This window comes from Fusarium subglutinans (genome assembly GCF_013396075.1).
Source record: "Fusarium subglutinans strain NRRL 66333 chromosome Unknown NRRL66333_c0000134, whole genome shotgun sequence".
NCBI lineage: Eukaryota > Fungi > Ascomycota > Sordariomycetes > Hypocreales > Nectriaceae > Fusarium > Fusarium subglutinans.
In genome coordinates, this window is record NW_023502197.1 from 89,218 (window position 1) to 115,132 (window position 25,915).

Consider the following 25,915-nt stretch of genomic DNA (forward strand, 5'->3'; position numbering starts at 1 on the left):
TTGTCAGCGCACTCCCCGCTCGTCTCTGGGGCATCTTCCAGGTACCTGAGACCCTGGGCCAGTTCACCTGCGACTCACTTCCAATCACTTGCGCAACTCCGCCCTGGCCCGCCCACTGCACTATCTCGAGCTACTCATTTCGTCTCAACTCCATCTTCATTGTGCAACCACCCATTTCCTAGGCGCACAAAACGACTGAAACTCTGACCACGAAGCGCATGAGCGAGCCCGGATAACTGCCTTTAGCCTCGTACGGCACTTACAAATTACTGTATCCTATCATATTGCCCGGCCACATCCACCTCTTGTTTCAAACTTTGCGCGTTTCCCTGCTGATTGTACATACCCTTTCGACTTGTTCTTGTGGTACTGGCTGGCGCTGTGATGTTATTACACTCTTCATCAACCAACCTCGAAAAGCCCTGTTAGCCGAGAAAGTGATAATATCACACGCTTCGAGTAATCACCCTATAATACGAGATGCCGTCAGCATCGCAATCATCTCAACAATCATTCAGCATGAGCCAACAATCGCAATCGGGTGTGGGTAACTCCTTCAGAGGTTACAATGGTGACTCTGAAGGTGCTACCATCTACTCAGTATGCAATGCCCAAAAACGATATCACCCTCCCTCTGCTAACAATCGACTCATAGGCATCGTATTCTGGCGTGGATGTATACGAGATGGAGGTCAACAATGTCGCCGTGATGCGCCGTCGCAACGACTCTTGGCTTAATGCGACCCAGATCCTTAAAGTTGCCGGAGTAGATAAGGGGAAGCGCACCAAGATTCTCGAGAAAGAAATCCAAACGGGCGAGCACGAAAAAGTTCAAGGTGGTTATGGAAAATATCAAGGTACTTGGATAAAATTCGATCGAGGTGTCCAAGTTTGCCGTCAATACGGCGTCGAGGAGCTTTTGCGACCACTCCTGACCTACGACATGGGTCAAGACGGAGGTGTTGCTGGCCGAGGCGATTTTAATACACCAACAAAGGAACAAGCCATGGCCGCACAGAGGAAACGGTTGTATAATCAAAGTACGGACGGAAGACCTAATGGCTTAAGTGGGACATTCTTCAAGAACATCTCGACTACTGCCTCACATGCCGTCGCCGCCATCAGCAAAGCTCGCTTCGATTCACCAGGCCCTCGAAGCCGCAATGGTCCCTCGAGAGCACCCTCTTTTAGCCGCCAAGCATCCATGCAGAACGGAGATGACTTTCCCAGCAACTCTCAACAGAGCTTTGCCTCTGATTATGGACAACAAGTTGATTCAGCATACTCGACGCAGCAGATTAACAACTCAGTTCAGATGAACGAGACAGAGCCGCCCCGAAAACGCCAGCGAGTGACCATGACGCCAGGCGATAGCTTTAGTGGATATGGGCAAAACATGGACATGTATGCAGCGGCCTTCCCTGGATCACCAACGGAACCAAACGAGTCATTTATCTACACCCAAAATACTATGCAGGATGGCTCGCCAGTGGACGAGGGTATTGGACCTCTGGCGCCTCTCCCCTACGAGATGTCCCCCGAGGTTGAGATGAAGCGAAACATGCTGATGAGCTTGTTTCTGGAAGCTCCTGGCACCGATCCCACGAAACACGATATGCTTCGGAGTTACACCCCAAAGGAATTGGATATGCCCATCGACTTGCAAAGTCATACTGCCCTCCACTGGGCTGCTACACTCGCCCGCATGCCTCTGCTCCGTGCTCTCATCGCTGCCGGCGCTTCCCCGTCCCGCGTGAATGCTTCTGGCGAAACAGCCCTGATGAGGGCATGCTTGGTCACAAATTCACAGGATCATAACTCGTTCCCTGACCTCCTAGAAGTTTTGGGCAGCACCATAGAGGCACGGGACCATAAGGGACGGACGGTGCTTCATCACATTGCGGTAACAAGCGCTGTAAAGGGGCGCAACGCTGCAAGCCGATATTACCTCGAAAGTCTTCTGGAGTGGGTTGTGAGGCAAGGTAGCGCACCTAATAGCCAGGCTACCAACGGGAATGGGCCCAGCGCCTCACAGTCGGCCAACCCAAAAATGGGAATCGCTCGCTTCATGAGCGAGATAGTCAACGCTCAAGATAGTGTTGGTGACACAGCCTTGAACATTGCATCTCGAATCGGAAACCGCAGTATTATTTCACAATTATTAGAGGTCGGCGCCGATCCGAATATCGCTAACCGTGTTGGTTTACGTCCCCTTGACTTTGGCATTGGTAGTGAGAATGTTGAGGACAAGACGAACGGCGACGTCAATGTGGATAAGAACGGAGCGACGGGGACAAATCAACGCAGTCGTGAGAGCAGTGACGATATAGTAGCTTGTAAGTCGATCACATCTCGAGAATCCATCGGTTCGTTGCTAATAAGAACAGCCATCTCTCACCTATTATCAGAAACAGGCTCAGCCTTCCAAACCGAGATGAAGGCCAAACAAGCTTCTCTCGACACCCTTCATACCACTCTCCGCACTACGTCAACACAACTTGGCGAAGCCCGACGAACTTTCGAACACCTGAGCGCGACACTCAAGAAGCAACAATTAGCTAGGCAAAAGGTCGCCAATCTGTCACACGCACGTGAGGACGAGCAAGTCCGTCTCATGCAAGAACAATCCAGAGCATCACAGCCCAACCCCTCATCTTCATGGGAAACAGAGCTGTCTGCTATGCTCGAAGCCGCTGATGATACCTCGGGAGGTGGTTTCGGCGGCGAGGGCCTTCTGCCTTCAGCAGCGGTTCTACGTGCCCGTATTCGCGCTGTCGAGGGACGTCGTGATATGACTCGAAAGATGGTCGCTGCCCTAAAAGGACGGAGCCGCGATGTCGAAGTCAAGTACCGTCGTGTAGTCGCGTTGTGCACGGGAGTCCAAGAAGACGAAGTTGATGCTGTCATTGACGGTCTACTCAAGGCTGTGGAAAGCGAACACGAGGAGCTCGAGATTAACCGTGTGAGACGCTTCCTCGGCGGCGTCGAAGGTGTTGTGCACTGATCCTGAGTTCTTGATTGAATTCCTTGACTGCACAGCACACATCGGTTTGTGCTTATTGCAGACTGTAACGACTACACTTTCTGTACGATTCTGTGTTTATTTATACACGGTGCTTTTGATACCCGCTGAGCCCGAAAAGCACCCCTGCTCGTGGTGGACTAGAACGATGGGCGTTTTCTTACTTTTGGCCATGGAGTGCATACCTTTCTGTTTATAGTTCCATTGCTGTTTCAAGCTTTTTGTCGCATTGTCGTTTTGTCTACGAGAACCGAAGATTGGACGACTACTAATCTATATCTTTATTTCTGGACGAGAAGGAGTAGGAGTGAGCATAAAAGAGGAAAGAGGAGAAGTTGGATAGATAGCGCCCTTGACGAGTAATGGTGTATAATATATGACATGAAGAATATTCATTGACTGGGTGCTTTCACTCCAGTGAATATAAGCTACCTAATGTGAAAAGAGACTGGGCACTTTACGTCTCTGTAGAACTCCTGTGTCGCCCATTTCAAAACGCCAAACGCCATGCAATGCCATGTGATATATACAACCAAGCAGATGGATTCTCCAGTTCAGCTCCAAGACCCAGGGCGATCTTGCCGATAATCTGATGGCATCTTCATGCAACGCCATCGCGATATACCCCTTCCCATCTCTCCTCAACACCCCCAACTTTGTTCCTCAGGACCTTGATCTCAGCATCAAGCTCGTCTACGTTCCTTGACAAAGCACTGACCTCCTCAAACCGTCTTGAGCCCTGGGCGGTCTTGACCATGGCTTCAACCATGAAACGCTGCTCTTCCAAGACAACGAGTCGCTCGCGAAGCTCCTTTTCCTCCGCCTCGAGCTGGCTCACCACTGTACTTCCTTCACTAGGTGCTTGCGACGACGTCTCATCAACTAGCTCTGAGTGCCGTAAACTTGATCCCGAGTGGTGATGTGAAGCAAGAAGTCGTGATGTAGAAACTGCTGTCGAAGACGATGCAGATGAGCGCGAGCGAAGCAGCTGGGGGAGGCTCTTTAGAGGAAGCATATTTGTGTGAAGAAAACCACTAGCGTATGTATATATCGCCATTTGAAGGCGTCGCTGTGTCGGGCTCTCGGTTGGGAGATCACGCAGGCGCTTCGCAGCGATACCGTATTTTCCAAAGCTATCAACCAAACGCTTGCGGATCTTGGCCGCGTCCTGAATCTGTGCATGTGTAGGAGGTGGCTTGTTGAGATCGATCTCCCCGCTCTCCTTTTTCTCCGGCTGTAGATTGAGTAAGGCTCGATGAAAGGAGGGTAGAAGTTGCTGGATTCCACGCTCAAACTGCCTCAACGTCTCGTATGCTCGTTGATCCACTGGTTTGTGCTGTAACGAAGCTGCAAAGTCCCGAGCGGAGAAGATTGTGTGCTTGCAGTCACGACACATCCGAATGTCTATCCCAACTTGCCCATCGCCAGTAACTGACAGGGGCTTTTCAGTCCCCGAAGGCGCTTTTGTTGCTCCGTTAGTTTCGTTTGACACATTAAGGCCAACTTCAGAAGAACATCCTGTTTGCGGATCGCCGCATACGACTCGGCCACATATACGGCAGTGATGCCTTCTAAACGTCCAAGAACCAAATTCCTGCTGGCAAAAAGGGCATTTAGAGACAGTAGCATCTTCTTCCCAAGTAACAACTGACTGTTCGATGAGCTTCCGGGGGTTCTTTTGTCCTGCTAGTGATGTGACCGGGCCTAGTAAGGAGCCATTGGATTGTGTAAGCTTTTCGGGAGGGTTCGCTAGTAATTTTGTGAGTTTTGTTAATCGTTTTTCGAGTCGTGAGATTTCTAAATTCTGTCGCTCGACCTTTTTCCTTCTTATTTCCACGAATGCGTTAGTGTGGTCCGTCAATACACCTTGGTGATCGTTGTATCCATCTCTTGATTTAAAGCATGTCTCGCAAACCCGCGCCCAGTAGCCTCGAGCCGGTTCGTGTTTTGCGCTTCGACTCAACTTCATTTGGTACATGGTATGTTCCTCGCAGAATAATCGTCCACAATGTCGGCAGTTTATGCTTCCATTCAAAGGTCCCAGACTTCTTCCGCACGCCGGATCTGTACAAAGATCGTAACTGGTAGACCGTTGCCAATGATGCCGTGTAATAAGTTCGTCGGGGTCAACCGGGCCTTCGAGAGGGTTCTTTCCAGCAGTACTAGATGGTACCGCAACAGGGAGTGATTCGTTTGATTCGAAGACATCGAGACCGCGTAGTTTCTGGTTGATGAGTGAGAGAGGCTGGAATCGTTTGGCCTTGAGAACCTGCTTGTCAAACCACGTCTTGACTTCATCCTGCTCCTCTTCTGGTAATTCTTGGTGGTTGTCGTCGATATGTCGGTTGAGTTGAAGAAGGGTCATCTATCGAGACAGTATTTAATAAACAGCATTCAACGTAGATACCATGATAATTTACCATCTCTTCGTTGCATATTGGGCAAACAAGTGCGCCATCAGCAGGGCCTTTCCCTTGAGCGCCAACGCTGATGCTATTTCCAATGTCCTGGCCCGGAATATCTGGTGAGATACCACTAATAGGTGGTGATATCGACGATGAAGCCATCGACATGCTGCTTTCGGACGCTGCCAATGGACTTGCTACTCGAGGCGCATTCGTAATCGGAGGTGTCGGGGGAGCAAGGCCCCTGCCGCTGCCTAGGACACGGCCGCCGCCCAATTTGCGGCCCGACATGATGAAGAATCTTCGAAGTGAGAAACCAAAACCAAAGAGAGAAAGAGGGCGACCGTAGCGGGTCGGGCTCTATCTCGAGCTGCGCCGCGGGGGAATGTTGGATGTAAGATGATGGATTGAGGGGATACACGATAGCCTGGCAAGGTACTACTCCAGTGGCTTGGTGCTCATGCCAGATAAAGAGGTACCTTGGACTCGGGGCTCCAAAGGCGGTGAACCAAGTACACTTATAGCATATGTCATTCCATGCCAAATAAAGTTAGCTCTCATTCGCTTCCTCCCGTTCCCCGTCCGAGGGGGCAAGAAAACTTGGGACCTTTATCTTGTACGACAAAAAGATTGGAGCAAGTGCTAGTTGCCTAAGCTTAGCTTACAGACCAGCTTGTTTTAGCCTCCTAGCTTGGGTTCCAAAGTTTTCTTACCGCCATGAGCCGTCGTGTCTTATCACAACCCCTGTAGCTTCGATAAGAGTCAACCTTTGTCACCTTTACTTACCGTCCCTGACTTTAGTTGATGGGGAAAAATGACCCCCATTCAGAAGCCTGTATCAGCCCAGCCGGCGCTGGCATCTCCGGCATCTCCTCCCGCCTCTTCTACTCCCCCCTCCGAATCTTCTTCGGCTTCGGCTTCTGCTTCTGCTTCTTCCTCCTCTGCTTCAGTCGCTATGGCAAAGACTTATCCTCCTGTACAGCCTGGAGGCAGTCTGATCTTAGCATGGCAAATCAAGCACAAGAAGGTGCTAGTTGTCGGCGGTGGTGAGGTACGTCTGAATCATCATCACATGCGCCGAGCCTCAGACTTTGGATGTTTGAAGTGCTCATCAATCACAAACAACCATACAACCAATGATTCCTCTTGCCTGACAATTGTCTTTAGGTCGCTGCTGGTAGAATCCTAAACTGCCTCAACGCCGACGCCAACGTCACTGTCGTGTGCCCCAAGTCCGGCCTCAATGATGAAGTCGCCTACCGAGTCAGCGAAGGTCAAGTCGCCCACGTCGACCGAGTATTCGAGCCCGGAGATTTAGACGGAGCCAGCATGGTTCTGGTCGCTATTGACGACCCCGCCGCCTCGACCGTCGTTTGGAAGCTTTGCAAGGAGCGAAGGATTCCCGCCAACATCGCCGACGTACCACCCGAGTGCGATTTCTATTTCGGCAGTATTCATCGAGATGGTCCCCTCCAGATTATGGTCAGCACCAATGGAAAGGGGCCCAGGTTGGCGGCGGCCATTCGGCAGTTCATCGCCAAGCAGCTGCCCAAGAATGCTGGGAATGCCATCGAGACTATCGGTGAACTGCGACTCAGATTAAGAAAAATGGCCCCCAAACCTGAGGATGGACCCAAACGAATGCTTTGGTCAGTTTACAAGAGGCCCTTCACGTAGACTATACTGACAGTCCCGATGATAGGATGTCCAAAGTTAGCGATACCTACAAGTGGGACGAGATGTGCGGCCTCACAGACGAAGATATGGACAATCTCCTTCTGTTCTATCCTGCCAACAAAGTTCCTGCGATGGACGTTCTGCTAGCTCTCCGCGGAGGCACTGATGTCAAGAAACTCGACGTCTTTGACGGCTCATTCGGCTTCAGTGTCGGCGCCTAGATACTGAGAACACATACAGGAGACAGGATCTACTAAACGATGGCGCAAGACACGGAGAACACTACGATGTATACAATTTATTTGGGACAAGGTGCATATATGGTTTGGAACATTTTGACTGCGTGTTGTAGATGGGAAAGACGCTGTCACAGCATTATTTGGTATGGAAAGGGCGGTTTCAGAACAGTTTATCAGTTGCGGTATTATTTGTCGGGGACATACTATTCATTCTAGATTGTCGTATTTACAAATCCTTTGAATTGCTCAGACACGTGGATGGTCGATCCCGAGACATCGGCAGTTGATGTCCAAACAAAACGAAACGCGATGATTCGCTCGGCAGTTGTCAGGGCGTAAGCACTGTATTAATTATAGGAGGGAGAGATGACAAGATGGTCGTTAAATTTTGTATCTCTTCTCTATGGTCGAGTTTTCATCCGCTCAACCTTTTAACTGATAAATTTTATGTCGTCATGCATCATAACTTGGTATCATGAAAGCCTCTACAGCTTAAGAACCACCTTGTGGGTAGCGGTCTTCTCTTTCTCGTCGCCGAAAACATCAATGTCCCAATCAGGAGAGTCTGGAAAATTGTTAGTTGATATTCAGGTATTTTGGATTGTGGATTGAGACTTACAGGTCTTGGGGATGTTGAAACGCTGTGGCTTCTCGCCAAACTTCTCAAGCTCCTTGATAGCCTCCTCGTCAAGCTCCACCTCCTCGAAGTTGCTGCGAATACGAGCGGGAGTAACGGACTTGGGGATGACGATGTGGTTGTCGAGGGTGGACCAGGCGAGGATGACCTGGGCGGGTGTGATCTCCTTGCCCTTGGACTTGCTGAGGCGCTCAGCGATAGCCTTGACCTCGGGGGTGTTGATGAGAAGGGGCTCGCCCCATGAGTTGTTGCCGAAGGCAGAGTAGGCAGTCAGGTAGATACCCTTCTCCTTCAGGTACTTAACGAGCTCGGGCTGGGGAAGACGAGGGTGGCGCTCGACTTGGTTAATGGCGGGGGTGACACCGGTGTCCTTGATGATGGTCTCGAGCTAGTGGGGGTCAGTCGTTTGTGTACATGAGTTGGGGTGAGGCATTGTAGATACTCACCATCTCAATGGAGAAGTTGGAGACACCAATGGAGCGGACCTTCTCCTTGGGCAGCTTGGTAACAGCCTCCCAGGTCTGGGACAGGGTGACGCCCTGGTCAAGCTCGGTCTTGTTCTTATCGTCGGCCTTGAGGGGGAAGAGCTCGGGGCCATTCTTGAAGGCAACGGGCCAGTGGATCAGCCAGAGCTGTTGGGGGGTCAGCTGTGCGCGGAAACGAGTGAATGAAGCTTGGACTCACGTCAATGTAGTCAAGGCCAAGCTCCTCGAGGGAGTCATCGAGAGCACCAGGAACCTCCTCAGGGCGGTGCTTGTTGTTCCAGAGCTTGCCGGTGATAAAGATGTCCTCACGCTTGAGGCCGGGGACGTCGTTGAGGGCCTTCTTGATGCCCTCGCCGACCTCGCGCTGGTTCTGGTAGATCTTGGCAAGGTCGAGGTGGCGGTAGCCGGCCTTGAGGGCCTCGTAGACACCGTTACCAACCTCACCGGGGGCAGCCTGCCAGGTGCCGTAGCCGATCTGGGGCATCTTGTGGCCCGAGTTGAGGGTGACAGTTCGACCGAAAGACATGATTGCGGTTGTTTGTTTGGGAGAGAGTGTGTTATGTGAGAGGGGTTGTGTCAGTGTGAGAATGGGAAGAGGGAAAAGAGAGAAAGGTGAAGGTGGGAGAAGAGAGGTGGAGGGGCTTATAAGAAGAATTGCGTACTAAGGTAGCTGCAACAACCGCCAGAAACGCAAGAGTAAGGTGATGTTATGACACCAGATAAGGACCCAGTACATACAGTACAGTACAGTCAGTGCAGTATGTACATTACTTGCTATCGCCATAGATATCCACATTTACATCTTGATCGCTCTCCAATGCCATCGAGAACCTTGGTGGTGACGGCTCCCTCCCCCACCACCAAACTCCTCATATCTTCGATAGCTGTAACAGGCATGACTTGCTACACTAAAAGGGTACTCATGATACCCGAACGGGCAGCTCCGAAGAGCTTTCACAGAGGCTGATTCGCTAGTCAAGGCATCCAATGCATCGAGAAGCTTCTAATTACTGCACAACCGCAAACTGCCGTGCCTGTCACCAAAGCAGACCAACCTGAAGACGCCGCGGGGCAATTTCCATGGCTGCCCCACGTTAGAAGGCGTCATTGCCCCATTGAAGGGGCTAAAAGCCCGTGCTGTTGTTGCGATGTGGATTCACCTGAGAATGATATCAGCGACTTTTTATTTTTATTTTTTTTTACTTGTGGCGTGCCAGCTTTCGGTCTAGCTACCCCGAGTCAGTGCTGAAAGCAACCACTCAAAGATGGTTCTCGTGTATCATTGGCACGGCTGTACCTACCCAACTTCTGGGGTTTTTGGTGGGAATATGGAGAAGACGTCCTTAGTGTACTTTACTAATGCTAATGTTGGTTGGTATTTTGTGGGTGATGGACTGCCAAAGTTGTCATGAGGGGTAACAACCATGTTGAGAAACTGAGAGACCATGATGAAAGGCAGAAAATGTTGTATGTATTCATATTGGATGCATGCCCTTCATAAGCTGATAGGTGTTTTAAACACATTCATTCACATTATGTGAGATGATCGGGACTTACTGGCTTCTGGCTAACAAATTATAGAGATATGATATAATCATGATAAAGGTCGGGAACCCTTCTGAGCACTTTGTAGATCTTTGGGGGACGACTCATGACGGATCTCCCATCAGCACAAACAATCCAACTTTAAAGCCAGACAGAATCTTCAGCCATCGTAAGTACCGCTTGCTATATATAACCTTTATCGTTTCCGTGACTGCGCAGCATGAGCAATCCGGTTGTCAGCAACTAGACGTAAGTTACCTTATTATACACTTGTTTGAGGCCAACACAAGTCATGATTGCAGTGGTTCGATTACATTTGCGGTTGAGGACGGGACACAACAAAAGGAAAACAAAACAAGTCAGCTAATAAAAGAAAGAAAAAAACAGATACATGTAGCTTTCCAACAGCTTCTTGGAACCCAACATCCTATGTCTCCTTGTCCTCCTCCTCCTTCTTCTTCTGCTTCTCCTCCTTCTCCTTCTTCTCCTTCTTCTGTATACACCATTGCTTTACAAAGGGCCAAGTAATTCCAGCATCCTCCAAACACAAGTTCCAATTTTTCATTGTCTCCTGTATCAAGTCCGAGCCTTTTGTCGCATTCTTGTCAGGGTTGAAGTTGAAATTCTTCAACACGCTCGATTGTGGCAATATACAATTCTCAGTCCAAATAAACTTACGGTGCCGACCCTTCCCATATTCCAGACGAAACCCGAGCTCGCCGCTAAATGTACTCTCAATATCGATCAAACTCACCGCTGGGAGTTCTTCTGTGACCTTTTTGCCATGAGCGTTGGTGTATGTCCATTTCCGCAACGTAAGTGACTTCAGTGTCTCCCACGCGTGCTTGTTGATTTCTCTCTTGGGCAGTCCGTCTGGTGCTAGCGTAGGATCTGGAACAGGCTCAGTACGGCGTGCTGGCTTTGTTGGAGGCGGACGCTTATACTTGCTCTGAGGACGCACACGGGGCGGTCGAGCATTGAATGTATCCAGGGGAGCATTCGGTGGCTGAGTTTGATCCATCATAGGTGAAGTTTCAAAGCCCGCGTCCTCCATTTCTACATCGTCACCCGCCTCCATCTCTTCTGGCTTCCCCGTCGTTCGTACAGGCGCCTTTCCCTTACTGTCCTTGCTGACCCTGTATGGTTCGGACGGCTTCAGCGGCCGTATCTTATCTTTATTGCGCTTCTTCTGAGTTCCCAGCTTCCTCTTCTGCTCTTGCCGACGTTTTGTCATAACTTCTCTGAGGGCTAGCCACATTTCCGATGTGATCTTTCTGTCCTCTTCAGAGGTCTTTTGTGTGCGGTTAGATCCTTGGGCATCGAGATCGAGAGGGGTTTCAGTTTCGGCAAAGGTGAATTGCTCCCTGGTGATTCCCATACATTTCGTCAGACGCTCGAGTGCCCGCCCATTTGCTGGGAATACTTTCCCTCTACCATATTTCGGGTTGATGCTTAAGCCCCAGGTTTTGTGCCGATATATAAGCCCATTGTTTTTTTCATTCAAGGGATATATAAGCCCCTTGAGAAGAGATGCACCAAAGCGCTTGATGTCACCCTTCGCCTTGCCATAGCTCATCTCCTTTTCTTTGACATCAAATCTTTGCAGTTCGTCGAGAAAGCGGAATATTCTATGTGTCCGTTTAGCAGGGACGTGTTTGTCTCGGAAATCACAGTTGTCGAGCGCAAGAAGGTCATACGATGAAAACTCCTGGAGCATCCTAGAAACCATCTCGCGAGTGTCTTTCTCGGACTCTTTAGTCCATTCGTTAGATTTGCGGAACATGCCAGGCATAAGCTCCAGATGCTCTGCAACATCGGCGAGCAAATCCAAACCGTCGATTGTTTGGCTGATCAGATTTGAGAACTTTTCTGCTGGCTCAGCGTCACGGTTGTGGGCTTCAATATGCCTCTTCACTTTATCCGTAGTTTTCCGGATGCCAACATACATGGAGGAATGCTTATTCGAGATGAAGTTCTCAATAAGCTCAGCCACGATGCGATGTTTCCCCCCTCGGTCACTGTGCAAAGCCGTTTCCTGGAAGTCAAGCATAATATCTTCGCTGTCATAGTATTCTCTGATCAACCAGTCCTGTCTGTACTCTGGCCTTTTAGTAGTAAGGTAGGTGTTGCGCATGGGCTCAGAAGCGGCATGGACTGCTTCTTTACGGAATGTGAAGATGAAGAAAGCCGCAGCGTGCAGGATCAACTCGCGAATTTGAAGGTATTTTGCTGTATAGGAATCAAGTTCTTCAGAAACATAAGGTCTAGGTGCAGCTGTCCTTCTGAAGTATCCGAATTCTTCCATCTTGGGTGGTTTTTTGAGTGTCTCCTGCTCAAAGGTTTCAAAGTCTTCCAAGGCACTTGTAATGGCTTCCCATATGAAGAACTCGAAAAAGGCTCTTCTCAACACACTTCTCATGCAACTTCGATACAGTACATGACGTAGAGTTGCATCATGGTAGCTCCGAGAGTACTCATTCGGCAGATACGTTGAGTCTTCGATAATATTAGTCCAGTGATGATCCTTTTGCTCCGCGATGTATTTTGTCAGGTAGGCAGGGTCGTCAAAAAGATTCTTGATATGTTCTTCAGCTGCCGCACTTTTGTCCTTGAGCTTAGTGCGATACCTTTGTAGGTTGAGCCCAGTGCAATTTGGCTCATATTGTCGAATGGATGCGATGTCTTGCAATGTTTCGGCTCCCTTCTCTTCTTTCAACATAATGATCTTTCTTCTTGCTGGAACCTCAATTTTCAGGATCTCCTCTTTGCTGAGTCGGTTAGTGTGGCTTGTAATCAGCTCGTGCTTTGCCAGATCTAGCATCTGTCTGCAGAAAGTAGCCAAGAAGATGTATGTAATAGCTTGGGACTGTAGTATAAGCCATGCTTCCATGCTACCGAATATCCGCCCGGCGGATTGCAAGTCCTCAAACCTGTCTTCGTCCATCTCGAGTGAGTGCTTGGAAACGATCTTAGGTTCGCACCAAGCTCTTTGGTGTGGATTTTCAGGCTCGTGATCGTTCACTGGGACAAACATGACATAAAACGAAGGATCGCAGGCGCCTGACAAAATATGGGACTGTATTCCTAGGTGCATACGATTGTTATCCTGGAAAGCAAAGTCGATGGGGTGAAGTCGGGCCCGATAGTGGATGAACATGAGCATGTTGAGTGGGATAGAAAGATCCTCCTTGTTGATGTGCGAGACCAAGAAATGAGCTCTTTGCTTTCGTAGTGCATCTTCAACTCCGAAGTTGTACCCGGCTGATTCAGAGGCGTCTGCATCTGCTGCAAGCTCTGGATCCGGTTTCCTCGAATTCCGGAACTTGACATCGTCCATGATAGCGTCTTCCATAGCCTCTCTGTTGTCGCGATAGTTGGCTGCACTGCGATAGACTGGGTACTGCCTCTTTTCCTCAATTATCGTCGGTATACCGTTGTTTATCCAGTGGAAGTTGACTCTGATGTTGCGGAGATATTCATGGGCAAACTCGTCGAGATCACTTGAATGGCTAGGGTTGATAAGGCCTTCAGGATCCAGGCTGAAGTCACTCTCCATGTGGACGGGTCTTGACTCTGAACGGCTTTTTGTGTATTGGGCATTGAACGCATTTCTGGTCTCTTCCCAGCTTTTCTCCAGGCAGTCTTGAATGCACAGAATCTCCCCATTTCGGTCTCTGACTTGTCCATCAGTGAGGTTGATAATGATCTCCTGGATCTCTCGCTCTTTGCTGACTACGAGTTCATTCAATCTCGACCATTCCGACTGAACAAGCTGATTGGCATGCCTCAATTCTTCTAAAAGCTCTTCGGTGGGCCTCCCAGGGTCAACTGGTGGCCACACAGAGTTTCTTCCATAACCATGAAATGCACAAATAGCGCGGGCACTCCTCATAGATTGGCTGTGTATCGCTTCCTTCGCACGAAGATGCTCCCCCGTAGCAAAGTCTTCGAGATCCGCATCTAGGACCGTTCTATGCGTTGGATCGCCTAGCTTGTAGTTTTTCCCGAGCCATTTGACATGGTAGTTCGAGTATTCGTATTCAGTGGGTTCCTGGCACTCGTCGGTCATTATGATATGAAAAGCTCCCTTGTTGAAAATTGGTTCATGGATCGACTGTTGTCTTGGGAAGGAAATTTGACTCGTTCAAAGAGCTGATGGGTACAGAAAGGCTTCTCGAGATCGTCGTCAGACTTTCCGCAGACGAAAAGATCAGAAAAAGTTGCCACAGGATAATATCGGTAGTCTCGAGCAGTCGCAGTATCTCTCCTTGGTGCCTTTTATCAGACGGATAGACTGCCTGGTTGATATGGGCATCCGAAGAGCGCGATCGGAAGCTTAAGGCCACAATAGATCTTGGAAGGACAAAGAAAACACAACCACCTGAGCACTTATACCTCTGGATACCTCCGATCATGCAGTACCGTGTGTGAGTGCCCATTCTACTCACTGATATGACGCCATGTTTGTGTCCAGATACATCAACCAGGCCCTCACAATGGCACTCCCAGAGCTTCTTTGGGGCACTTCTTTGTCATTTTGCACGAGCAATTGGAGATTCGAAACTCGGAAACCCTGAGGATCACTAACATCTGTCGTTTCCTTTGTTCCGAGTCCGAGTCCGAGAGCCGGTGTTGGTCGATCGAACCAACTTATTGAGCTATAAAAGTATGAGAGTACAAGTCGAGGAACCTCAATCCTAACGCTGTTATTGGAGGCGCCTATTGACGACATGTAATCTTTGTTTAGCATCTATGGCTACTGAACAATGCGGTTACTATTCGGGACGGCCGAGGTCGTAATACAAGTCCACAATTCACATTGAGGTGGGAGAGACCTTGTTCTGAAGCAGACTGAGCCAATGAACAATCAGGGGCATCTCTCAGTGAAGCGTATTTAACCGCAAGGGTGAGAAATGGTGAATACCTCATCTGTGACTCGTGAGGGCGATCAGAAAGCGTTCATAGAGAATCGAGTCTGCCTCCCCTTATGACTCAGGTTCTCTTCGATTATGAAAGGAAAGGAAAGGAAAGGGAAGGGAAACGGTGAGTTAAATTGAAAGGCAAGAAGATGTGATCATTCCTCACTTGCGTTTCTCATCTATGTCTTCAAGCTTAGTCATCACATTAACGCGATCGTTCTCTCAGCCAGATGCACCAACTTTCATCCCAAGGTACCTATCTACCTACCTACCTACCAATCTTACAGAGATTCTCTGGCATGATATAAATGGAGTGAGATTTTGATGTTATGACTTGGAGAACTACGTAAAAAATCACATGGTGCGACTCTCCTTATTCTTTGTCAATTTTCTTTCAACAAAAGCGCTCCCAAAGACGCGTCTGACCTACCATTGCGATATACCTTCAAGCCCCCACATTCAAGCCAGCCAGAACAATAGCAGCAAGCCAACAATCAAACCAGTCCAGACTAGACAAGACGCCAGAAGCACAAAGGCATCAGGTACTGAGAAAATACTGTACTCTTCACAGAAATGGCGCGCCTGAGTGCTCAAGGCGTTGCGTCTGCAGAGGTTCAGCAATCCCCGGCGCAATCGCTCAATACCACCTCTGAAACCACCAATGATGAAGCGGTTCCGCCCTTTTTCAACACGACTTTCTCAACTCATCGTGTTTCCCCCATGCACATTGGGAAATCGCGTCTCACCAGTCAGCGGCTCCAAGTTATCGCCAGCCGCCTTCGTGACACCCTTGTCGGTGATGTAGTTCGTGGCATTCAACTCAGTTTGGAGGCAGCAGATACATCTTTCGGTCAAGTTGGAACTCTCAAGGGTGTCCGAATCGAATGGTTTCGTGCCAGTACCTTTTTGGGCGAAGACGCTCCTGATCTCGACCTCGAAGCTCCAAGCGGTGATCAGAGCGACCTTCCAGCCGACCAGAAACAAGGGCTCTGGATAAGCATCGAGCATGAGAATGCTGCTTATGCTGCGATTCTTCTACCTGGACTATCGGACTCTTCAGAGTCGCGGCAAATCGATGATCAAAGCAGGTTTCTCCATCTGCCATTATTGTTGATGCGCATGCCTCAGCAACTAAAGACTGTTGTGGCAAACTGGCTTGCTGCTTCTTTCGACTGTCGCGTCAGTCGGATAACAATGGGGACCAAGACTATTCTCGGGGTCTGGGAAAGCTGGATCGTAAACGAAGGGCTCAACGATCGAGGTATTGACTTTACTATAACACTTGCATTCAACGTGTCGCTTCAGACCAGCCAAGATCCGACAGCTATCGACAACCCCCAAACTCAAGAAGACACAAGGCCTAGCCCAGGGCTTCGATCTGTTGATATCACCATATCTGCACAAGACCTTCGCCGTTTTGTGAGCGCTGGTGAGAAGAGCCATATCCCGGTTAATGCTTCTTGGCAAGGAGACGCCCGTGAACGCCGTAGGCTTGCTGGAGGGAACACAGACGATGGCTGGGCTTGGCGTAAAAAAGGTTCTTCTGAAGCATCCCCCTTTACTGAAGCCTTGGGACTCTATCTACATCACCATCTTGCACTGGATCTTTTCCATCCCGGCGTACATGTTACTCAGATCTCCTGCGCCGGGTTCGTGCTCGGCCAGAGTCGCCTAAAGATCATAATGCCTGGTGAGATCAGCCAGAGCCTCTCCCGCGCTGCGTGGTCCTTTGTGGCGCAACTTGGACAAAGGGTTCAGGGCGAGCAGCTGCCGCAGGTATTTGCCAATCAACCCGGAGTTTGAGCCAACGCATTAGCTCATTTGACAGACATCCGCTGTCACCCCCGGTTCGTAAATGGTGATGGGCCTGGAAAACAGAATTTAGTGCTGGGCCGTTCGGTGCATCCCTTTGTTTAGAATGGTTCTTGGCGCAATGTTTTTAGGTCCATGACCAGACTGATGGGCAATTCAAAGAGTCCAACAGTCACGAACCAGATGATGCGAATGGCGATGAAGGGGTGATTGGACCAATGCTTTGCTTGCACACGCCAACCTTCGTTGCACGAAGTAACACCTGATGAAATACCATCGGCCCTTTTGACAGTAACGAAGACACAATTCCTGTCCAAGAGCGGAGAGAATTCAAGTCAGATCACCCAACACTAGCATCTAGCGTTTCTTTTGGGAACATCTTCTTTCTCAAGTATCCTTCACGGGCGGTAGCTCACTGGCTGCCACTGCGACAAACATTGCTTCCTAAGACTGGCCGCGGACACCCATTCTCGTCTGCACCGTTGTCCAGAAAAAAGTCAATGGAGCTAAAGCGACTCTTGTAGTCAATAAATCTGTGTCCTTTCATCCTGCGGCATGTAATCCGAGGTGTCATATTCTGTCAGCCTCACGCGTCGCATATGCAGGGAAAACTGTTTTGTTGGTTTGCGGTTTAATTTCGCCAAAGCGCCTCTTGGGTATGGTGCAAATTGTGATCTGTGCTGTCTATTCGGGCACCAGTATCCGTACCTTGGCATCATTTAATCAAGGCAACAAGTCAGACAAACAAGGCTGTGTCGTGATATGTGGTGTAGGTGACAACAAAGAAGGGTCTATTTTTGGTGATAAACTTGCACGTAACAGGACCCGCGCATTTGAAGCTGGAGATACGACAAACAAGAAGATATTGCTTCAGTGTCCTTGTTTGGTCTTGGAGATGGGAGGTTTCTGATGATCTTCATCGCGATCAGGAGGATCAATGCCGTGGAATGCGATAATGGCTGATGGTGTATCAAGAGCCGGATGCGCGCTACGGAGGCGCTTACTCAGTGGCCAAGGGCTATAGCAGCAAGCAAAGCTGGAACCAAGCTTTCACATAAGGCTCGGGATAAATGTCAACAAAGCTGGTACCAAGCAGCAACATGCAAGTGCCATGCTCATTGACAAACAACAGAAGAGATAAAACGTTTGCCGTCGCCAAGCATCGTCGAGCCTCCATATCTAAGCTTAGGTGGTAGCAAAGGATGCTATTCATAGTTTTACGAAGACCATAGCGCAGTCATTTACGTCTTAGCCCTGATACGATGGATTCAGTATTTTGGCCAAGTCTTTCCCATTCTTTCCATGAGCCAAAGTAAGCAGAGGAATAAGCTTCACCGTGCTTAAATGTTCGGGGTGTGTATAATGACCCAGTGACACAAGTTGCGCAAGCGTTGGTGACTGAGCTGAACATCCTTGTCTCTCAATACGGCACCAACGCCTCGAGAAGATCCTATACTTAGTACTGGAAGTAAATATCACATAGAGTTAACTTAAGCCAACACTACTTCTGGTAATAGCTGCAATGTAATCTCATCACAGCCTAGTACTGTTTCACAGCATCAAGCCCTCGGTCGGACAAGCTCTAGAACTTGCCGCTGCCAAAGTCGCCACAAGTCTTGACAGCCTGATTTGATACTCGAATGTGGTCTGATGCTTGGGGTTCGCCGCGGTAAGCTGAGCTGGCCTGTCCCAGCTGGAGGGATAGACACAGATGTCGTCCAGTTATACCCATGCTGCCCACAATCTCTCGGGTGCATAGCCGTGCGGGCTGTGCGTTGAAAGTAGAAAGAAGCTACTTACGTGAGCTGATGCTGTCACTCGACGGCAACAAGCGAGAGTCCCATGTCAGCTGAAAGTCGGGGGCTTTGGTGATCCCTTACTCTTACCTTTGCCCTCAGTCATCCTGCTTTGTCTTCTTCAGAGGCTTCCAGAGCTCGTCTTGAGACGCTACCATAAGAAACATTACACTTCATCAACGTTATTGTCGAGGCCGAATACTCGATTCCAAGACTCAATGTCTGAAGCTCGTACGCATTGGGGCCTCTCGTGTCCTTACGGGGGCAGTTTCTACATCTGTGAAGATGACGATACGCAGTTTATAGGTTGTTGTGTCAATGATCCCTGTGGCAGGAACAATGGAACCTGTCCTGATGGTGATTTGCGTGCGATAACCTTCGACTCCGACAAATACTCTGAGCTTCCTCAGCAAGACTGTGACAACTCTCAAGGTGTCGACAACTGGTACTCATGTGCCCATACCGAACCGCCTTTCCTTGGATGCTGCAGCCAGAACGCTTGTAACTCAGAGTGTCCAAGGGCAAAGCTTGTGCCAGCTAAGCTATCTGAAGTTGAGAATAACAGACTCAACTTCCTTCATCCTAGTCAAAGTCAAAGCTCTGCTACCTCGAGTGTGTCCGAGACAGCCGTTACCACAGCCTCGAGCACCTCTGCAGTTGATGCAAATGAGGGCGATGGCTTGGGAGCTGGAGCTACTGCCGGAATCGCTGTGGGTGCGTCAGTCGGGGGCCTGATTGTTCTCGTGCTCGTGGTCTGGCGTTTCTGGTGGAAGCCCCGACAGAAGAACAAGCATCATCGAGAACACGGCGCAGGTTACAGCGTGCCTCCAGCTGCACCGACACTCACAGCGAATCCGTTTCCACCTCCAAGTGGCCCTATCCATCCGAGCACATTCGTCGCCCAATCTCCCATGAGTGGCTATCAGCGTAAGTAGACACGTCCGGAAGGAGAATCAGCACTAACAAAACGCAGAGTCATTCACTTCATCTCCCACGGTTATGAATCCACACAATAGCGGTCTTTCCTCTATTGAACAGTTCCAAAAGTATTTTCCGAACATCTCTCAATCGGAACGACCGCAATCCTTCACATACTTTCCGGATCATAGTGCCCAACACGCACACAGTCCCAACTTTCTTCCTCCGTACCAGCAACAGTACAATCACAGTCACAGTCACAGTCACAGTCACAGTCACAACCAACAACAGATGGGTGTCGCTTCAGAAATGGTTGGTAGTACTACACTTCCGCAAGAAATGAGTACTGATGCGGAACATCGCATCAATCGTCACTCGAGCATTGGTCCAGAGACAGAGTTGAGCCTCGCCAGACCGTAAATGAGTCGAACCGAGGCCGGGGCATAACATATATATTAAGGGCTTCAAAATACAGCGTTGGTTTAGAGTCAGGTCTCCGTAGGATCATTCTATCAGCTACAAGGACTGCGGACTGATGTGCGTAGTGTCACACATTCCTTTGGGCGATTATTCAGAACAAGCGCTTCATTTGTGCTGGTGTTCACACCTGGAGAGAGAGGGGGTAGGCCAGAACAAAGGGAGACGGCATATCAACTTATTACTACCTAGCTAGCATGTTCTAATACACATATCTAATCACCGAATATACTGTATATTCGATATGTCGAGCAGAACCTGGGGGGTTGCAAACGGCAATGGCTTTGCAACCTGTCACAGGAAACCCGTTTGTTTGCGTGTGACGAAACTGTATGTCACAAGTTGGAAGATTACGACATTTTTTTCTCTCCGGAATTTGTGCAACAACTGCCAGTACAATGGCCGAAAATGGCGTCCTGGATGTACTTTATGGCTTCAGATTGTGCATCATCCATTGCTTTTTGTATCTGTATTACAAGATAGTCGTTGAAGTGATCGAGATGGCGAATCAGGCAGGGGTACAGTCCAAAATAACACGACCATCTTCGGCCAAGATCTCGGGGGTGATAGCTCCAATTAATTTCAAGCTTCACCCCGGCTTCATGGGCAACATGGAAGCTATGTCATCCCGCCCCTCATGCTGGACACATCCAGCCACACAGAACGCATCGCTCGCCACACCTGGAAGGTGAGCCAAGTCTGTGGGACATGGAGATGTCCTTGATTCAGTTCAAGCATGACATAAGAGCCTTAACAATATTCATGCTGTAACGTCATGGCATGTCATGCCGAGAAATAAGTAGGTGTACGGAAGAGGAAAATGGGTATATAAAGAGGAATTCAATACAGGGCATGTAGGAAAAGTCCAAGACTATTACAAATTACAACCATTCAATCAATCAATCAATCAATCAATACCAATACCTATCACCAAAATGAATTCCGCTGGAGACCGATCCGTCATCTCAAATGACATGCAGGAGCTTCGCGAGGGCGGCGAAGAGATCTCCCACAAGATCCAGGGCCACAAGGCGAACCTTTCCAACCCCAGTATGAACCGTCCTTACAGGAGCGTCGTCTCCAGTGACTAACAGTGATTGATCGATAGACACCAGCCAGGCCAGCAAGGAGAACAGCAAGAAGGAGATCGAGGCGCTGGGAGGAGACGCGAACCACTACGGCAACGAGTCTGACCCTCGAAGCAAGAGCGCGGCTGACAACTTGGAGGGAAGCCGAGTTGGTTGAGTAAATTAATCAATTAATCGAGGAAATAATATGATATCCAAAATGGAATAATACCTAATTGAGTTGGTCAACTTTTATGTACCTATCTGTATATTCGCTCTCGTAACTGAGGGATGGGTTCAGTTCACTGAGCCAATCGTCATCGAGTGACTACCTACCTACGGATACCCCAGCTTCGAAATCAGCCCCGGATCCGAATCGGATCCGAAACATTCAGCGTCGGGTCGATCTTGCGGAGCTTGAAGTGCAGCATCTCGTTGTTTATTTTGAAAAAGGAAGCTTATTTGCGTCTCTATAAATTGTTTATTGACGCTGGCCTAGCAGGCTACATGCCTCAGCTAAGTACCTGTCTGGGCATTGCGCACCACGGGAAATGGGATGAAGTAAACATCTGCTTGCCCTGGGAAATGAATGTAATACAGAGAGCACCTCATGTACTGACGGTCTGACCCTGTACATGTACCTATACCAGTCGGCATCTCCTTTCCACAAGTCACGCTCGACAACGTAACGCTGATAACGTCGCCAGACGCGCGGGTGCCCATGTTTCATTACAGAGTGAAACGTGTACTTGCAGTATTGGGCATAGCAGGTCGGCAAAGCGGATGATCGGCACAGAAGGGGTTGAGGTCTAACGAGTTCTGTCGATGGCATCAGAGAAAAAATGTATTAGCCTGTGAAAATATTGGGCTGCTGGTAGTGATAGTCTGTCTTATTGCCATGCTAGTAGGGGAGGAAAGAAAACACAAAACCTTGACCCTAAGCAATAAAAATATTTAGAAATATTTAGGTAAATTTAGCCTAAGTTTAGGGGGCTTTTTAATGAGTTTATTTTAGCACCCTAGATCAAGGTCCGGTGTTTTCTTGCTCCCCGAGGCCATGTTCTTCATGGCGGAATATTTCAGCCAATATAACTAAAACATCCACATTAACTAATAATGACAGATTTGTGTAAAGTCCAACCAATAGTCGCGATAGTCAATGTCACTCGCGAGAGCAAATTAAGACGGGCCTTGGCGTCAAACGGCCATTTTTTAGGCAGTGACAGGCTCTGCATCGTATCTCCGTGCCAAAACCGGCGGATCTCAAAGGATTGGTTGGCCAAGTGTCGATCTAAAGAGAGGACCGAGGAAGCACATTTTCTTGAGTCGTTGAAAATTACTTACCTTAGGTTAGTAGGTAGGTACACACTGCAATGAGCTACATACAGTACAAGGATCTACCCGCGCGCGGTATTTGTAGTTCGGCAACAGAGCCAAGAGATGCTAGAAGCTGTCAATGTCATTCCATGGCCATGGTCAGATCGGGCTGCCGGCAATAGGTACTCCTTCACTATAAGGTACCTGCTAGCTCTCTTCCTCAAGAGGTCAAGTGTAGTTTTTCACTTGCGTGGCTGATCATACATATACATAATTGATTTCTTTCCTCCAAGCCATGGATGCAAGATCAAGATGAATGCACAAGGTACCTTAGCATTCATTCATAAGAGCCATCTCTATTAGCGACATTCATCATATTTTCTGTTGCCACTGTCTGCTGGTCTAATACTATTTATTGTTTCCGGCCCTTTTTAATTTTCTGCCCTTAGTATTATAGCAAGGCGAGAGAGGCCCGCAAGACCAGGGATCATCTCTGAGGCCCTACGGAATACCCATCATTCTTCGTGCACTCATTCACTCATTTATCCGTCAAACACTCTCTTTTCTTCTCCTTTTTTTCCCTCCTCTGAAAGCGAGCGACTGCACTATCGGTTCCAGTCCTTTTTGCGATATTCTACTCAGCAGATGAAGGTTGTGGTTACAGGGGCGACCGGGATGGTCGGCAATGAGATCGTCAAACAATGTCTCGCCGACGCGCGCATCACAAAAGTCGTTATTCTCACTCGAAAGGCCGTCTCAATGGACATCGAGAGTCACCCAAAGGCGGATGTTATCATGATTCAGGACTTTGCAAGGTATTCCGATGAAGTTTTACGGCGACTTGAAGGGTCTTCGGCGTGTTTATGGTAAGAAGACGGTCTCTTTCGATCTCTAAAGATCAGTCTTCATACTGCTCCAACATGAGAGGCTGATCATTTACACAGGGCCATTGGAGCACGGCCAGACCGTCTCAACCACGACAAGGCACTTCTTCACCACGTCAACGTGGAACTACCGCTCACGGCGGCAAAAATATTCAGTGAGCACATAGCACCAAAGCCACCAGCAGGCAACAAGTTCAACTTTGTCTTGTGCAGCAACAAGGCCAACTCAAAGGCATCTTCACTGCTCTCGCTCGGGGACCAAAGGAAACCAAAGTCCGAGGCGGAGAAGGGTCTATGCGAGATTGCAGACGCCAGCCCTGAAACATTTAGCGCTTGGATCTTGAGACCCAGCGCCATCGTCACCCCAGACGCGCCCAAGAAGAGAAGACTTGTAGGCGGTCGCTCGGCTCACGGCGTTGAAGTTGCGCAGATGGCAAAGGCCTTTGTCAAGGTGGCATGCGAGGGCTACAATGATCGTATCATTGATAACGATGCGCTACTGAAAATGTGAGATTTATCCTCCGCGGGAAGAAGTGGGTGACAATTTGCACGGTGGCGTGTGCGTGTTGTGTTGTGTTGTGTTGTGAAGCCGAGCTGAGCTTGACTGGGGAAAAATTTGTGGACTTGGCGGAGCATCTAGGACCGTCGAACGATATGCCAAGCCTTTTGGGTGGTGATATCCATTTGGATATTGTCTTGTGTTGTGTTGTGTTGATGCTGGCACATCAAGTTCATGTCTTTGTTGTTGTACTGTGTTGTCTTGGCCTTCGATTCATTGTACCATTACTAAACCGGGTCACGATATTAATGATGTATATAGCATACCTAGCATTCAAGCCGGCGGAGATTGATAAGATATTTTGTGTAATTGACAACATACACCAAAGAACGACAGCAGCAACTCTCGCCAAGACATTTCGACTCGTGATAGCTTTCGGGTAGGTATTAAATAAACTCTAAGAGATGGAGTACGGTCCAACCAATCGAAGCTTCTGACTCGTGCATGTCTGCGGTTGGAAATGGTATCGTGTGAATGCAGCGATGTTACCGTTTCAGCCAATGCAAGATGTCGGGGTTGGGACGCTGAGACCGAGCCGTTCCTTGAACTCTGATTCTTGACAGGAGCGAGAACCGTATGGGATCATCTGAGCATCAATTCAAACTACTAACGTATATCGCTTATAGTGAATTCGATATGACAGTCGGATACGAAATGCAGGTCCATGAAGGAGGAGGAGTCTGTTGAGACTACCAGGTAAGGCCAGCTGCTGATAAACCCTGTTGCAAAGTAGAATTAAACCACAAATGCCATCTTCGATATTACCTTCTTATCCAAAGCGAAACTAAATCCTAAGTTAGTGAATTACATCTTCCCTTTGACAGGTAACTATAGTAGTGCCATGTTAAGGGAACTGATGATACACCAACACTTTTGCATAACCAACAATCCCCCGAGAAAACATATTCAAGACACAATATCTCATGTTACGGATCAGATAGCCATACCTCCATTAAAAATATTGAACTCTTTCTGTTGCATCAGCTGGCCAAGCCACCTACTCGCAGTCTTCCCATGCGGCTGCGATGACACCTCTCTGCCCACACGTCGAATCAGAAGTGACAGCCAGAGGCTAACAAATGACTTCCATTGGAATCAACTACGAGCTTCTGCCTCTTTAATCTCTTACTATATAGTTTATACTATCTCTGGCGGTCTATTTTACATCTATCCCCAGATGTCCAGACCCAGATCACCGAGCCTCTTTTGCAGAGAAATCAGAGACTGACATGCTATACAGTTCACTCGATCTTCATAACTAAACTCTTTTTTTTTTCACCCGTACCGTAAGCCTACAAATCGGTGCGTTCTCATAGTAATCTTTCAGTATTTCTACCCCATGGTATTATCTGAAAAGTAAAACATTGCCACCAGAGCACTCAATAACTTTATATAGTTGAACCCCGAATTTACACATACAAGTTAAATATAAGACCATAGTGCTCAGAATATTGTTGCTCTTCTTCACGCCAGCTTCAAATCACAAGTTCTTTCTCGAGAACATCCCGCTCCAGCTCACCAATTCGCTTCAAACCACGTCCATCATCTGCTGTCCACGAGCCATCGAAACACAACAGATACCTTGCCTACGTTGCCCAAAAATGAACTACGACAACGGATTTTTCACTGTGTGCATTTTGGCCTTCAGCACGACCGTGTGTATCCTTGGTCTCATTCTCGGTGTTGTCTTCATCTTCTTCCAGCGACAAAGGGATGAGCAGCTACTGGACGATATTTACGATACCGTATGTGCCGCCGTTGAAGCATCTTATGACGCTGGTAACTGTAACTGCGCAAATGGCGAGCAAAGACAAGTACCAAGAAATTATCGCGTTCCAAACTATTCTTCGATGGGGCCCCCATAGGAAAAGACCAGCAGCAGCAGCATAGCCCGCCACAGCGGCCGCAACAAGAACAACAAGATCCCTAATGGAGGCGCCTATTGATGAAAGCTGGTAACGCGGTGTGAGGATTTATGGCGTGAGGGGTGGATTACAGAGTTCAATGGGAGAGTTTGGGAGAGCGACTTGTAGGGACATATAAGTCGAGGAAGAACTTTGTTGGAAAAAAGGTTTGGGTGGCCGTGTGCAAGAAAGAAACTTCGTGTACAGATATGACGATTATACGACCTTTTTCCTTTGTGTGTCCTTTCACTA

The 25,915-nt window shown here is 48.7% G+C and overlaps 10 protein-coding genes across 10 annotated transcripts; 7 read left to right on the forward strand and 3 right to left on the reverse strand.

Moving 5' to 3' along the window:
- Nucleotides 1-480: 480 nt before the first annotated feature.
- Nucleotides 481-3,004, forward strand: FSUBG_9103 (Start control cdc10; the record flags this gene model as incomplete). The annotated part of the gene is made up of 3 exons (XM_036687581.1): nucleotides 481-600; nucleotides 656-2,336; nucleotides 2,388-3,004. 3 exons carry the CDS (start codon nucleotides 481-483, stop codon nucleotides 3,002-3,004), a joined length of 2,418 nt encoding a protein of 805 aa, XP_036535420.1.
- Nucleotides 3,005-3,623: 619 nt separating this feature from the next.
- FSUBG_9104 (uncharacterized protein) lies at nucleotides 3,624-5,718 on the reverse strand (the record flags this gene model as incomplete). Its single annotated transcript, XM_036687582.1, has 2 exons — nucleotides 3,624-5,387; nucleotides 5,443-5,718. The coding sequence occupies 2 exons, from the start codon at nucleotides 5,716-5,718 to the stop codon at nucleotides 3,624-3,626; spliced, it is 2,040 nt and encodes a 679-aa protein (XP_036535421.1).
- A 523-nt stretch (nucleotides 5,719-6,241) lies between these two features.
- Nucleotides 6,242-7,325, forward strand: FSUBG_9105 (siroheme synthase; the record flags this gene model as incomplete). Its single annotated transcript, XM_036687583.1, has 3 exons — nucleotides 6,242-6,478; nucleotides 6,595-7,076; nucleotides 7,130-7,325. 3 exons carry the CDS (start codon nucleotides 6,242-6,244, stop codon nucleotides 7,323-7,325), a joined length of 915 nt encoding a protein of 304 aa, XP_036535422.1.
- Nucleotides 7,326-7,828: 503 nt separating this feature from the next.
- On the reverse strand, nucleotides 7,829-8,991 carry FSUBG_9106 (members of the aldo keto reductase family; the record flags this gene model as incomplete). Its single annotated transcript, XM_036687584.1, has 4 exons — nucleotides 7,829-7,908; nucleotides 7,963-8,368; nucleotides 8,427-8,612; nucleotides 8,665-8,991. 4 exons carry the CDS (start codon nucleotides 8,989-8,991, stop codon nucleotides 7,829-7,831), a joined length of 999 nt encoding a protein of 332 aa, XP_036535423.1.
- Nucleotides 8,992-10,437: 1,446 nt separating this feature from the next.
- On the reverse strand, nucleotides 10,438-14,079 carry FSUBG_9107 (uncharacterized protein; the record flags this gene model as incomplete). Its single annotated transcript, XM_036687585.1, has 1 exon — nucleotides 10,438-14,079. One exon carries the CDS (start codon nucleotides 14,077-14,079, stop codon nucleotides 10,438-10,440), a length of 3,642 nt encoding a protein of 1,213 aa, XP_036535424.1.
- A 1,423-nt stretch (nucleotides 14,080-15,502) lies between these two features.
- FSUBG_9108 (kinetochore complex sim4 subunit fta1) lies at nucleotides 15,503-16,732 on the forward strand (the record flags this gene model as incomplete). The annotated part of the gene is made up of 1 exon (XM_036687586.1): nucleotides 15,503-16,732. One exon carries the CDS (start codon nucleotides 15,503-15,505, stop codon nucleotides 16,730-16,732), a length of 1,230 nt encoding a protein of 409 aa, XP_036535425.1.
- A 2,023-nt stretch (nucleotides 16,733-18,755) lies between these two features.
- FSUBG_9109 (uncharacterized protein) lies at nucleotides 18,756-19,875 on the forward strand (the record flags this gene model as incomplete). Its single annotated transcript, XM_036687587.1, has 2 exons — nucleotides 18,756-19,464; nucleotides 19,511-19,875. The coding sequence occupies 2 exons, from the start codon at nucleotides 18,756-18,758 to the stop codon at nucleotides 19,873-19,875; spliced, it is 1,074 nt and encodes a 357-aa protein (XP_036535426.1).
- Nucleotides 19,876-20,867: 992 nt separating this feature from the next.
- Nucleotides 20,868-21,177, forward strand: FSUBG_9110 (conidiation con-6; the record flags this gene model as incomplete). Its single annotated transcript, XM_036687589.1, has 2 exons — nucleotides 20,868-20,982; nucleotides 21,041-21,177. 2 exons carry the CDS (start codon nucleotides 20,868-20,870, stop codon nucleotides 21,175-21,177), a joined length of 252 nt encoding a protein of 83 aa, XP_036535427.1.
- A 1,814-nt stretch (nucleotides 21,178-22,991) lies between these two features.
- On the forward strand, nucleotides 22,992-23,711 carry FSUBG_9111 (uncharacterized protein; the record flags this gene model as incomplete). Its single annotated transcript, XM_036687590.1, has 2 exons — nucleotides 22,992-23,182; nucleotides 23,261-23,711. The coding sequence occupies 2 exons, from the start codon at nucleotides 22,992-22,994 to the stop codon at nucleotides 23,709-23,711; spliced, it is 642 nt and encodes a 213-aa protein (XP_036535428.1).
- Nucleotides 23,712-25,360: 1,649 nt separating this feature from the next.
- Nucleotides 25,361-25,705, forward strand: FSUBG_9112 (uncharacterized protein; the record flags this gene model as incomplete). The annotated part of the gene is made up of 2 exons (XM_036687591.1): nucleotides 25,361-25,573; nucleotides 25,625-25,705. 2 exons carry the CDS (start codon nucleotides 25,361-25,363, stop codon nucleotides 25,703-25,705), a joined length of 294 nt encoding a protein of 97 aa, XP_036535429.1.
- Between the last annotated feature and the right edge of the window lie 210 nt (nucleotides 25,706-25,915).